This window comes from Etheostoma spectabile, chromosome 6 (genome assembly GCF_008692095.1).
Source record: "Etheostoma spectabile isolate EspeVRDwgs_2016 chromosome 6, UIUC_Espe_1.0, whole genome shotgun sequence".
NCBI classification, from domain to species: domain Eukaryota; kingdom Metazoa; phylum Chordata; class Actinopteri; order Perciformes; family Percidae; genus Etheostoma; species Etheostoma spectabile.
The window spans coordinates 6,798,357-6,811,910 of NC_045738.1; the positions used below are offsets into that span (position 1 = coordinate 6,798,357).

Here is a 13,554-nt window from a genome sequence, read left to right on the forward strand (position 1 = left end):
TGGGGTTTGGCAGAATTCTACCACCCAAACCAGGAGTACAACGTGAGAGTGGCATCCAGGTACTTCAAAGGACCTGAACTGCTGGTAGACTACCAGGTTAGCCTCCTATAGTCTTCTTCCACGTGTCTAGTCATGCCGGTTTTACACAAGTTGGTTAAAATGGCACTTTGAGATTATTTATTTATATAGATAGATAGTATTAATGAAGAGATCATTTTCATTTATTTTTTAACACAACCATGGAGCCAGTTCAAGCCTTTTCACCTCTATATTATTTCTAGATGTATGACTACAGCTTGGACATGTGGAGTTTGGGTTGCATGCTCGCCAGCATGATCTTCAGAAAGGAGCCTTTCTTTCACGGTCATGACAACTATGATCAGGTATGTAGAATCAGTTCTTTTTGGTGTAGTCTTTTGTGTATGGGGTCACACACATGGCTTTAAGAGAGCAGTACCTGGAGCACAAACATTGCAAACGTAGTTTTGTCACTTTTACACAGTTATATCCACATACTTCTTACACGTGACGTAGGCCACGTAGCAGCTCTGCACTGGGGGTTTATGTCTTTCTCTTTGGTGCACTGAATGTAAAACAAAAGGGTTAAAAGACAAATGTAGGTCTGCACCAGTGAACACCGGTTCTAACACATTTTTCTATCATGGATGGGGTTGTTTGTGTTGTGGGCGTACCCTACATACACTCTTAACACTGTACACTGAATTTCCAGTTTATTCCATGGCTCTTTTTGGGCTTGTGTGTTTTTAAGCTCATGTGACACTGCAGTTGAAATGGTGTTTCTGTTCTATCTGTACACAATAGCAAATGTTGTTTTAATTTTGTGTAAGATTTTAATATTTTTCAAGTAATCATCTTATACAACTTCCACACTGTGGATAGATATTGAACTGTAATTATTTTTCTAGTAATTAGACGAACTGTGTATACTTTAAAAAATGAATATTAAACTGTAAGTTTGGTTTAATAATAATAGAAAATCTTCTTACACTGTAAATTTCACCAGATGTTTATTTCCATATTATTAGTCTCCCATAATTACCTCTGTATTGACATAATGTATACACTCTATACCAACCCGCTACCTTATTGACTCAAACACTATAAACTGCCATGAAATCCATGCCCCTCAATACCTTTTCATACGATTTAAGCAAATATGTAAGTGTACTCTTTTAATTGATGAATTACGCTTCTTCCAACTTGCAGCTTGTGCGAATTGCAAAAGTACTCGGCACCGAAGACCTGTACGACTACATTGACAAGTACAACATTGAATTGGACCCACGGTTCAACGACATTCTCGGAAGGTAAAACATTGTAGCCATTTGACCATGGCAGTGTATTAAATATTTTGACTGAGATTTCAGCTAATAAATACTTCACATTAACACTCAATCCCTGGTTTGTTCTGTATAGACACTCCCGCAAAAGGTGGGAGAGGTTTGTGCACAGCGAGAACCAGCACCTGGTCAGCACAGAGGCTCTAGACTTCCTGGACAAACTGCTGCGCTATGACCATCAAGCCCGCCTCACGGCCAGAGAGGCCATGGATCACCCCTACTTCTGTGAGTTTGCTTCTCGCCATTATCAAATACGCTATTTGCATCTCTTACCTATTGCTTGAGTAAATTGCCTCACATTTGAGTACACAATGGGACGTGGCTTGATTGTGTCAACACATGTTATTTGGTTTATGAGGGGCTTAAATCCACTTTTGTTCTCAGATCCCATCGTTAAAGATCAGGGAAGAGGGGCGACTCCTGGAGGGATGGCTGCCAGCTCCACACCGGTCAGCTCCTCAAGTATGATGGCTGGTAAGTAATCCCGCTCAGAATGACACGTTCCTCTCTAGGGCTGGGTCCTGAACTGAATACTTTTTAGCCACCAACCGAATTGTTTCTGAAGTATTGAGTGTCGAAAAATGCCTCGTCATTCAGTACCCAATTTCAATACTAAAGGAGTAAATCTAATAAGTATCAGTGAGCCAATAACCATGCAGCTCACTTCTACCATAATGGTGGTTATTGGCTGTCTAACATTACACATTGCAGAGACTCGTTGAATAAACTCTACGCAACACACACAGTTGGGGCTCACGTAGTATGAGCTGACAAATAAATACAAAGATTTGTGCAGTAATGTTGTCATTTATTTTTACTTTTATAAAATTGGTATGGAAAAAGAATATTGTTTAGGAACCAGTTTTGAAGTCACAGTATTGGTATTGCTACCAGTATTGATAATATCTTTGAACGATACCCAGCGCTATTCCTCTCATAATCTGACTTTTTTATGAAAGTTATCTCGTATACGCAAGTAAAGTAAGATATTGAAAGGCTGCATAGAAAGTTACATTGATAGTCACACTAATTTGTGTTTGTGTGTGTGTGTGGGGGGGGGGGGGGCAGTTTGCATTGAATGTAAAGTTATATCTCTAGTTTGATACGGTGATTTAAATATGACACATAATCAAATGATTAAAGAACCCCCTGTCTCTCTTAGGCATCACCTCAATGTCCTCCTCACAGCCACTGGCTAACATTGCTGATCCCCTGTCATCTCTGCTCCCAACACCCTGGCCCACACAATCCTGCTGCCACCGGGGCTCAACCCTGAAGCCACTTCCTCACCTGTGTTTATGTGTGCTCATGGCCATGTCCTGCCTAGCTCTCACCTGCGCCCCAGGGCCATGGCTCCCCTTTTATGTTGAAAATAACAGAAGAAGATTTAAATTGCTTTTCACATTCAGTTATATTTTGACACCGGGACTTGACAGAAATGTATTGTTGCACCTGTCAGGATTATTAGAATTAATTTGGGTGTGTTATTTGACAATGCCATTGTCTAGAAACTTCTAATAAGATGTAGACATGAAGAGAATGGATAATAAAAATTATTTTGTATGTTCCAAATATACAGTCTTGCTTGAAACTGTTTGATGGGGATCCTGCTGTATTACACTGTGAACCTTTACAAGACTTCACAAAACCGAGTCAGGAATCTGGTGTGCCCCACTTAACAGTGCTCGCTGGTTGCACACAATGTAATGTGCAGGAGTTGTTGGTGTTTTGAAGTTGTTAGATGCTATAATTCTTTAATTGGACTTTTGTAGATATTCTACAGTTACTGTCAGGTTGCATGCGCCCAATGCTGAGTATCACAGGGTCAATAGTTTGCCAATTTTATCTTACTTTCACTTCTATATGTGTATGTATGTGTTCATGTTTGTTTTTTATGAAGTCTCTTACACATGATTTTGATTACATAGACAATTTTGTAACTTTTTGTTTTATGTTGGGAGGAGTCATCACCTACAAAAACAACTTCAAAAATAAACAATTTAAACAGGGCTTTGCAGGCACTACATGTTATTGAGTGTACTGTCTGTTGGACTGGTTGCATTCAGTGAATTACGTCATGAGTGAATCAAAAGCATATGACAGCATAGTAAGTGTATCCCACAAGACAAGTTCTATTTGATGTAGAATTAATTTTGGCACCAAATGATTTAATGTGTGATCAAAGCAAAGTGGATTCTCCAGCTTCTTGACCTTTCTTCATATATAAACATTGTAACATAGTGAGTGCAATGTATTTATCCTTTAATTCAACAGTTTTTTTTATTCTTTTGAATTATGGAGGCATCACATCTGTTGGTGTTAACGTTGCTAGAAAGTTTAAAAACAAAATGTCTAATGTCATTTATGGTAACAACTTTGCAGTAGTCCATTTGACAGCATCTAATAGTCATTCAAAAGGACAATACTGCTTCCATCGCACGAGGACTGAACCTGTACTGAACACATCATATGCAAACTGTCTGATCCAACAGCATAAACTCAATATTAGGAACACACGAAATCCTGAACTTTTTAATTGAAACTAGTATTGAGCAGTTTGAGATGCAATTTGGATAAGAACTAGTGGCTCAAACCATTCGGAATAATGCTGCATTCAGGTACTAATGTTGGAAATCTAAAACACTAAAAACGTCTGCTTTTGGTGGGCTTCTTATTTCACAGCATAGTACAAATGTCCTTTAATTTATCTTGTCAACCAGGAGATATCGATACAGGGTTACATGGTCCAGTAGATGCAAGATAAAGAGAGGGGTCGTGCATCAGGCATATCCATATACAGCCTATGGGTGTATCACATCAAATGCCAATGTGGAAAATTCAAAATGGCCTTGTAAGTAATTGGAGTAATTGTACCAAATACAACATAACGTTGATCAGTAACAACAAAAGAAGACGTTTGTTCATATGCTAGCAACAAAAATAAACAGATTTGTTCACATATTTCCGATAGTCGTGAAGGCAGCATTAGTTGCGCGTGCTGTGACACGCCTCGGCTGAAGTAGTCTGGTGTTAAAGCTAGTTTGTCAAACTGTCCGTCGTGAGTCCAAAATGGGAAAGGTAGTCTTCATCTCGCTTGTAATAGCTGTCTTATCGGCGCTGCTCGGAGAGAGGATTGTCAACTTCAGGTAAAATTAAACTCTTGTTATTCTTAAAACGAGGAAGAGTTTTTCTTTAGGAAAACAAAGTTTTATCGTGGCCACCTGCCGTAACGTAGCTTTGCAAAACATTGCAGGAAAATGACCCTCGCCTCTAGGGAGCTGATGCAGAATCACCTCCCCAACTGTGTTGCGCTCAAAAATATGGGTAAGTAACTCCTGGAGAAAATGTAGCAACAATTTGAGAGGAACATTCAAATTAACTGCGTAATTGTCGTGCTTTCAGATTATGGCTCAGAGGATATAACGATCCTTGGAAACGGGCTGGCCTTTATCAGCACTGTAAGTATTTGAGTTGTAGAGCAGCCAAATGTACGCCTGGAATGCAAACAGCAGTGCAACTCTGGAGCTTTTTCATCACGGCCAGGCTCTTTCAATATGTCAGTCATGGCCGTTAACTTGTGTGAACTAACATAATTGTACAATTTATGAACGATTTTTTTTTTAATGTCTTGCAAACAGAGAAATTATACAGAGCAAAGCAGAAATTCGTCATGTTTGAGGCCATTTTGGCATTTGTCAATCAATGGTGGCCGTTTTTCTTTCCGAAAATCGATTAATCGACTAATAGTTGCAGCTATTATTGATATACTTGGCCTTAAATTAATGTTTGTTTAATCCCTCCAATGATCTCTGAAGATTAAAACATCCTTCCTCCTAAAAACCGCCTGAACTTCCCATAAAGACTAATTAGTTTATCTGCTTTTCTCTTGAAGTGTACTTGGCTGACGTTCCTTAAACTGCAGAAAAAAGTGTTATTTAGGTACAGCGGAGTAACCCACTTTGCAATGATCCATATGTTCTTCATAATTAAATTGTTTATTTTATTTTTATCTCACAAGGGTCTGAAGTATCCTGGACTACCATCCTCAGATGTGCCAGGCAAGATCTTCTCCCTTGATATGGAAGATCCTCGGATGAAACCAGTAGAGCTACGCATGCCAAGAAACTTTGATCTGGAATCATTCAACCCTCATGGCATCAGTGTATTCACCGATCTAAAAGGTATACGAGCACTTATGTATCCCATATGTACGTACACACACACACACACACAAACACACACCGACACACCTCCTCTGGAAGGTTCCACATTGTCGGATTATTAATTATTAGTGAATGCCGAGCTTCATCCTGTCTGTCAGTTAGAATTGTGTGTCTGTGTGAGGTGCTAGAGGAAAAGCGGATTTGGGAAATAAGAATTACTGGCCCCAAGTGGGCCCAATGGGTCTTTGTTAACACCTCAAAACATCCCCAGAAACAGGCAGAGTCTCTGCAGATACAGACACCCCCACACACTTCTAATGGGTCAGAAGTGATGATTGAGAAGGATTACTTTTTCTTGGTATACACTGTTTTTTTTATAATAAGCAAAAGGCAAAAAAAGAGGACATTTTGGCATCATTGCCAACCATGTGACATTGTCTTTTACCAGTGTAGGCCTGTACTTATTGACCTGATGGGTCCCATTTTAGTGTCTGTACCTCATGTAGCTTCAATAATTTTCTTTTTTAATTGGAAGTCATGCAGGTCCCTCTTATGTTTATACACACACACACACACACACCCGTCCTGAGGCTTTAATGCTGTCGCTGTTTCATCCTTCCTACATCATATCTGCAGCACCTTATAAAAAAATATCTGACTCTATATATGCAGCTGTATCATCAATGGAGATGAGGCTTATTGGATGTGTTTCTCATCTCAAGTGTGTTATGGGTAACCCACACACACACAGTTTCAGTTTTATTTACAGTGCTTTCTTTGCTCCTCATCAGATGACGCAATATACCTGTTTGTCGTCAATCATCCTCAACACAAAAGCCAAGTAGAGCTGTTCCAATATGTTGAGGACGACCACTCACTGCTGCATCTGAAAACCATAAAACATGACCTTCTCCACAGGTACAGTGACTGCACTTGAGATTTACGCAGTACAATAGGGTGATGTAGTCAATGTGTAACAATATTTGTAAAACTACCCATCTTTTCATAACATAGCTATGCAAAAAAATGAATGTATATTGTGTTTAATGACATAATTATTGCATAAAATAAGTCATTTTTCAATTCTGTCCATGCAGTGTAAACGATATTGTGGCAGTGGGAGTGGATAGCTTCTATGCAACCAATGATCACTACTTTACCCATGAACTCCTTAAAGGTTTGCTGGAGCCTTTTTTGTCTCAGCCTTGGGGTAATGTTGTGTACTACAGTCCTAAGGAAGTAAAAGTGGTCTCTGAGGGATATTACTTTGCAAATGGGATTCATATATCACCAGACAAAAGGTAAGAATACAAAATGCAGGGTGATGGTTATTTATCATTGACATATCTGAATGTCTTGATTTTAATATTATTTTTCATTTACAGACATATATATGTGGTGGATTTATTTGACCACAATGTGCATGTGCTGGAACGGAAAGAAGACAATGGGTTGGTCACTGTGAAGGTAAACAATTCTAAATGTCAGCGGTATGAAAGTGCACTGATTTCATACGGCACATTTCAAGAATTCATTTTACGACTGGTGAATGAATATGCTTCATCAGCTTTAATCATTTTTTAAATTTGTTTATTTTAATTTTGTGTTCATTTTATTATCATACAAATATTACACTATACATTATTTGTAAAGTCTAATAATTATTTCTACATTTCTTAATCTGATGGCATTTAGGGCTAGAAAGTATGGATGAAATGGATATCATTATATAAATCATTACGATCAGTAATTTTCCAATATTGTCCAGTAGTTATTTATGTTTTAATTAAATAATTTAGGGGAATAATCTATTATCAGAACTTTGGGAAACAATTAACACAATGTGATTATATTAGCTAAAATCAACAGATGGTAACTTATTACCCATCTCTAGTTGACATTACTTTCAGAATAATTTTTTTTGCAAAGACAGCATCCTTTTAAAGGAAACTTCCAGCATTATTTGAGTATTGTTTTTACATTCAACATGCCTTTTTATTGTTAAATGTGACAGTTTTTACAATAATGTTAAATGATAAAGGAAATTGATTTATGTCTAATACAGTTTGTAAAGGCTATAAGTTTACATCTTAACTAGAGGTAACTCAAAGTATAAATACATAGATTTTATTTTGAAACATTTACTTTGAAAATACATATAACAGTAGACACAAACAGCAAATATTCATGTAATGAGATTAAAATGCGGCAAAACCAACACTGATGCTAAACCGTAAGGGAGTTAAGAAGAAAAACACGTTATAGTAGAATTGTTATTCAAGTCAAGATACCAAGATGCATGTATAATCATAACCTTGTCTGTGACACCTCACCAGGCAGTGGCTGTGGGTTCACTCTGTGACAATGTGGAAGTTGAACCTGAAACTGGTGACCTGTGGTTAGGCTGTCACCCCAACGCATGGAAACTTTTAATGTCTGATGCCAAGGACCCGCCTGGATCAGAGGTTTGTTCGTTAACTTGTGAAAGGCCTGACAACGTAACAATATACATTTTATTTTACTGTTATCTTCCATATTCTGCTTACCTAAACAGAAGATCTGTCTAATTATCCATATTCATCTAGCTATCCTCCTTCCTCATGATTATATCTCCTTAAGGTCATCCAAATCCAGAACATTCATTCCGATCAGCCAGTCGTGACTCAGGTGTACGCTGACAACGGCCAAGTGCTCCTTGGCTCCTCTGTAGCAGCTACCTATGGGGGAAAGCTGCTCATTGGCACGGTGTTCCATAAAGCCCTGTGCTGTGATTTGAAGTAGGCAATTATCCTTAAACATATGTTTGTTCCTGTTGTACTAGACAGGATCTGATAATAAACCCACAAAAGAGTGTCTGAAGATCCACTAGGAGGAGCTGGAGGAAGGTAGATGCGTTGCCTTTACCTGATTCTACAGTATAGCACCACGCCCTGGTTACAACAGCATATTTGAAAGTGGTTTCGGACACAGAAGTTGTTAAACTACCTGGGTACTTGAACCACTCTGCAATAAGTACTGAAACATAATTTTGAATCAAACATTTGCTTTGCTGTGTTTCATGAAAATTATATGTTTACTGGTCGCGTGAATATTTGAAATCTGTACAGATGCATCATTTGTAACTGAATTGTTTACATGTCTTAATTGCTATCGTCACATTTGTTTCATGTATTTGAATGTAAGTAAAACGAGAGTCGTGCTGCAACTGTCATTTGTCTAGTGGTTCAATAAAAGTTTCAAAAGTTTTGCAGATGACTGCACACAAAATGATTGTATATTAATCTGGCAGGTTTAAAGGAGGCTTGATTAAAAAGCATTTTAATAGACATTTTTCGTGTAAATCATATGCTCTTCTAACCCACAGCTAGATCTGTTTTTTTTGCTATTTAAATTTAGTATTCTTTTCATCATTAGGCCCAATTATTTAATTCTAAGGTGTGTGGTGACACATTGTGTGATTAAATAAATAATGAAGTGACTTGTAGGCTTACCATATCCATATCTCTTGCTGGGTGAGACATTTTATTTATTGGAATAATTGTGATATAGAACAAATGTAATGGGGCTTCTTGGGTACTGTCTAGCGCCATCTCTGGTGCTACTATGTAAATGCACTCTGGAAGGCTTCCTTTTTCACCTTTAACTTCTAAACATGGCTGCCATGAAGAAGGTAATTGCTGCTGCTGCTGTTGCTGCTATTGCAGCGTTCATTGGACACCGATTTCTTCAACTAAAGTAAGTATTTACTATTTGTAGCAGTAAATTAGAGACCATATATGGAGACATAAAAGAGGTTTAGTACAGCTTATCAAAGTTGCCAGCTGTTTCATAGATAAAGTATAAGAATGCAGGAGGAGGAGAACGTACAAGTTTTCACTACACTAGCACTGCAAATGACAGATTATGACTGGCAGGATATGTTTTGTTTTCCTATGAAATACTTTGTCATGTTGAAATGTTCTCTGCAGGCAAATGGCCCTCACTTCCAGAGATGTGCCTGTGAAACACCTCAACTGTCATTATTTGAAGAACATTGGTAATCATTTTTAACTTTGTTTAAGTCTGTGTCTTAATGTTTGGATTTGAGATGTCACATATGTTCTTTAATTTAAACATGTTTCTGGACTTGTAAAATGCGACCTCGCATGAAGAGCTTGAAGTCCAGTTTACTGACATTAGGTCAAGCGTCAGCAGTGTGGTAATGTCTAACCAGCTTTATTTTGTTTTGTGCAGAATATGGGGCAGAGGATATCACAATACTAAGAGATGGACTGGCCTTTCTAAGCACAGTATGTCATTAAAATGTTTGCATAGTTGCATAAATCTTAGTCCTTGACGTTCCACCTCTGGGATTGCTCCGGTGCCTCTGGAAATTCCGCCGGATGTCCTCCTTTTCGGCTGTATATGTTTAAAATAATCTTTTACATTATGTTAAATTATATGTCACCTGTTTTAAATTAGTTGTGATTACCTGTTAGTTGACATAATTCAGTAAGTAATGACGCCCTTAAGCAAAATCATTGATCTGCACCAACATCTTCCATGCATTGTTTCCCACTCAGGGGTTGAACTATCCTGGAATGCCTTCATTCTCCAATGAACCAGGGAAAATGTACGTTTTGGATCTGCTGCACCCGAAGCCAACTCCAGTGGAGTTGCAAATTAAAGGAGAGCTCGACCTCAGCTCTTTCAACCCACACGGCATTAGTGTGTACATCGATGAAGCAGGTAAAGTACACATCTGAATCATCAGAATCAGAATACTTTTTAGTTGTAGTTTCTCACAGTCCAATTGAAGGTATTCTTTCAAATGGATTGTAGAAATTCTACTGTAGTGCAGTGCCAACATACAGTATATACAGTACAAACATAAAGGAATAAATTGTGATTATAAGTATCGACAGTGAATAAATAACAACTTTGTACATATAGCTGATAAATTATTCCAACAAGAAATTGTACATAATTGTCCAAGGATATTGAGATGTGATGTGAGACCAGTTTTGACACTAAGCGTGTATTATTCAGAGGGAGGAGTTAAATAGTCAGGTGCAACATCTCTATAGACTTAGACTTCTCTCTATTAATACTTTTGGGATGACTCCTGCAAGGAAATTGAATTTCCAGCAGCACATTTCAGCAGCTTACAAAACACTTGCATAGAAAATAAAGAGGTATAAAAAATACAGTAGAGAAAATACAGTATAAGAATAACAAAAACAATAATTAAATTTTAGCTAGAAAAGACCTTTAACATAAATTAGCAGTTAAGAGCAGTTAGAGTGTCCAGGTATGTATGTGAGTAGATTATTAATTATTTAATTGCACAGTGAAAGAGTGGCTACCACTCCTTCCCTTTCTTCCTGTTCTGTTCTGTCCTCTTTACCCTATTTCCTCCTCCCCCTGAGTGAAGAGTTGTAGAGTATGATGGCATGAGGGACAAAGGGGTTATTGAGTCTGTTGGTCCTACATCTGGGAAGGAGCTGCCTTCCACTGAACAGGCTCCTCTGGTTGCTGATGACAATGGGCAGGGGGTGGCTGGCATTGTCAATAATGTCCAGCAGTTTGTCCAGTGTCCTCCTCTCTGCCATCATCACCAGTGAGTCCAGCTTCATGCTGACCACAGAGCCGGCCCACCTGATCAGTTCGTCCAGTCTTGAGGTGTCCTTCTTGGATATACTGCCCCCCCAGCACACCACATAATAGAAGAGGACGTTGGTAGCCACAGACTGGTAAAAAAAAATCCACAGCAGTTTGCTGCAGATCTCCTCAGGAAGTACAACCTGCTCTGTGTCTTCCTGTACAGGTGGCCGGTGTGTGTTGTCCAGTCCAGTTTATTATCCAGCCACAGCCCGAGGTATTTGTATGATTGCACAGCCGCCACCTAAACTCCTTGTAGCAGGACTGGTCGCTGTCTTGTTCTGGACCTCCCAAAGTCAATGACCAGCTCCTTTGTTTTATAGGTGTTGAGTTGTAGGCAGTTAGTGTGACACCAGAGAGCAACATCCCCCACCAGACTCCGATACTCCTCCCTGTCACCCTTGATACACCCAACGATGGCTGTCATCGGTGTACTTTTGTATGTGACACAGAAGTCCGAGGTGTACAGGGTGAAGAGAAGAGGGGCTGACCACAGTGTCAGACATGATGTCCTTCAGTCTGATGTACTGTGGCCTGTCAGTGAGGTAATCCTTGATCCAGTCTACCAGATAGGGGTACACTCCCATCATGTTCAGTTTGTCCAGAAGTATAGGGGGGTAGATGGTATTAAAGGCACTGGTAAAGTCCAAGAAGAGGATCCTTACTGTGCCACTTCTTTTATACAGATGGGAATGGATTTGGTGTAGAATGTAGAAGATGGCATCCTCCACACCAACATCTGGCTGTGTAGTGAGTGCCACCGGTCGGAAGTTGTTCAGCTCAGAGTCTGTAGTTCTTGGGAACCAGAACAATGCAGGATGTCTTCCAGAGGGTGGGCACTCTCCCTGGCTGCAGGCTAGAAGATCCGTTGTAGTGGTTCCCCTAGTTCTGCAGCGCAGGTTTTTAGTCTCCAACATGCTTTATCCGGGCCGGCTGCTTTCCTGGGCCGGAGCTTCTTCAGCTGTCCTCTTACTTGGTTCTGAGGTGATTTGAGTCGGGGATTGTATTGAAGTGGGGGAGGAGGAGGGGGGTATTTTGGTGTCGAGGGGGAGGTGTGCAGAGGGAAGAAGGAGAAATGGCTGTGGTGAGGGTGGGGGAGACCAGGGCTGGTTAAACCTGTTGAAGAAGCCTACATACATCTCTATACAACTATACATCAACAAAAACATGCATCTGTGCATGACATCACACTTGATCAGTTTTTTGGAAATGAAAGATTGTGTGAAGTGTATACTTTATACTTGGACCAAATGGTGCAAAAAAGGCTTGAAAAGACTGAAAATTTACAAAAGATAAGACATAAAGTTCCAGTTTACCTCAAAATATGTCTTTAAGACACTGTGGTTGTTATGAACTCTCATCTAATGCATACCAAATTAAATTAAGTGGAAGTGAGTCTCTCGCACTTGCTGTAATCTGTTGAAGAACAATAAAGGCAAATAGTTACAGTATATAGTAATCCTGCTAATTAAAGAGCAAGGGACAGAATGGACAACCAGTTGTTACAACCACAGATTATCTTGAAAGGACCTGGCAAGGAATTTGTTGACTCACGCAACAACGCCCTGCAGATATGCAATAGTGCAATCCTTTAGTGGTACAGCAGATTGGTAAGCAAACCTCTTGTGTTTACTAGTATGTAATTACAGGTAACGAGACCCAACATACTTTCATAAAAAATAAATACAAATAAATGGAGGAGACCTGGATTTATAAGTTTTGGGTTGTATTTATATTACTTACCAGGCTTTGGAGGACCCTTGGAAAAAGTAAAATGGATTAAAAATATAGTTTTTAAGGATTTTACTCTGCTGCCCCAGAGATTTGAATTGTATTCATGGTTGTTTAGCTATTCTTAAGTAGTTTTGACTCAGTATAGAAAATACAATTAATAAGAATTAAAAAACATTTTAAAAGTTAGAATATTTAAAATTTCCATGAAATCAAACCAGGTGTTTGCTATTATTTATGGTCTGTATTTACTTTCAGTAAAAATTCCCATATTTTGATGGTAGTGGTGGAGTTTGCCATTCCTACGAGGGGTTAAAATTGTCTTCACACATACAGGGGATTTTATTCCCGGGAATGCAGTATGTTATCCGGTGTTACTGTCTGTACTTTGATCTCATTGATATCAGATTTAACTGTAAACTGTATAGTCATTTACAGCCATATCAGAGCGGCTAATGCTAACCCAACATTGTCCACTGCTGTTGCTTCACATTAAAAGACACCAACCAGACAAACACTGGGAGGGGCTTTTTAATTGTGAAGCAGCCACAAGAAACACGCTGTTATTGTCACAGAGGTTAGCGTTAACTGCGATTGTTTATCAACCATGTGTCTACATAAATAGACAATGGTCATTTCTCTGGGATCTGCATTGTTAG

At 39.0% G+C, this 13,554-nt stretch overlaps 3 protein-coding genes across 5 annotated transcripts in view; all 3 read left to right on the forward strand.

Annotated features, from left to right (window-relative positions):
- The window catches only part of LOC116691055 (casein kinase II subunit alpha), a 6,052-nt gene extending 2,660 nt beyond the window's left edge, over positions 1-3,392 (forward strand). The window contains exons 10-15 of the mRNA XM_032518375.1: positions 3-96; positions 282-383; positions 1,228-1,328; positions 1,438-1,586; positions 1,746-1,835; positions 2,524-3,392. Coding sequence (XP_032374266.1) covers positions 3-96; positions 282-383; positions 1,228-1,328; positions 1,438-1,586; positions 1,746-1,835; positions 2,524-2,879 — 892 coding nt within the window. The 3' untranslated portion in view covers positions 2,880-3,392. The remainder of the gene's footprint in view (positions 1-2; positions 97-281; positions 384-1,227; positions 1,329-1,437; positions 1,587-1,745; positions 1,836-2,523) is intronic.
- A 949-nt stretch (positions 3,393-4,341) lies between these two features.
- The window catches only part of LOC116691048 (serum paraoxonase/arylesterase 2), a 25,516-nt gene continuing 16,303 nt past the window's right edge, over positions 4,342-13,554 (forward strand). Inside the window, exons 1-10 of one of the 3 annotated variants that reach the window (XM_032518365.1) lie at positions 4,342-4,507; positions 4,615-4,685; positions 4,764-4,819; positions 5,380-5,542; positions 6,316-6,442; positions 6,622-6,825; positions 6,910-6,991; positions 7,861-7,989; positions 8,144-8,325; positions 10,500-10,510. In XM_032518365.1, the coding sequence (XP_032374256.1) occupies positions 4,431-4,507; positions 4,615-4,685; positions 4,764-4,819; positions 5,380-5,542; positions 6,316-6,442; positions 6,622-6,825; positions 6,910-6,991; positions 7,861-7,989; positions 8,144-8,305 (1,071 nt within the window). In that variant the 5' untranslated portion in view covers positions 4,342-4,430 and the 3' untranslated portion in view covers positions 8,306-8,325; positions 10,500-10,510. Of the gene's footprint in view, positions 4,508-4,614; positions 4,686-4,763; positions 4,820-5,379; positions 5,543-6,315; positions 6,443-6,621; positions 6,826-6,909; positions 6,992-7,860; positions 7,990-8,143; positions 8,730-10,499; positions 10,511-11,981; positions 11,985-13,554 lie in introns of those variants that run through there. The other 2 variants (XM_032518367.1, XM_032518366.1) reach the window with 2 other exon arrangements.
- Positions 9,064-13,554, forward strand: part of LOC116691050 (serum paraoxonase/arylesterase 2) — a 7,490-nt gene continuing 2,999 nt past the window's right edge. Inside the window, exons 1-4 of the mRNA XM_032518368.1 lie at positions 9,064-9,259; positions 9,493-9,560; positions 9,758-9,813; positions 10,087-10,252. Coding sequence (XP_032374259.1) covers positions 9,177-9,259; positions 9,493-9,560; positions 9,758-9,813; positions 10,087-10,252 — 373 coding nt within the window. The 5' untranslated portion in view covers positions 9,064-9,176. The remainder of the gene's footprint in view (positions 9,260-9,492; positions 9,561-9,757; positions 9,814-10,086; positions 10,253-13,554) is intronic.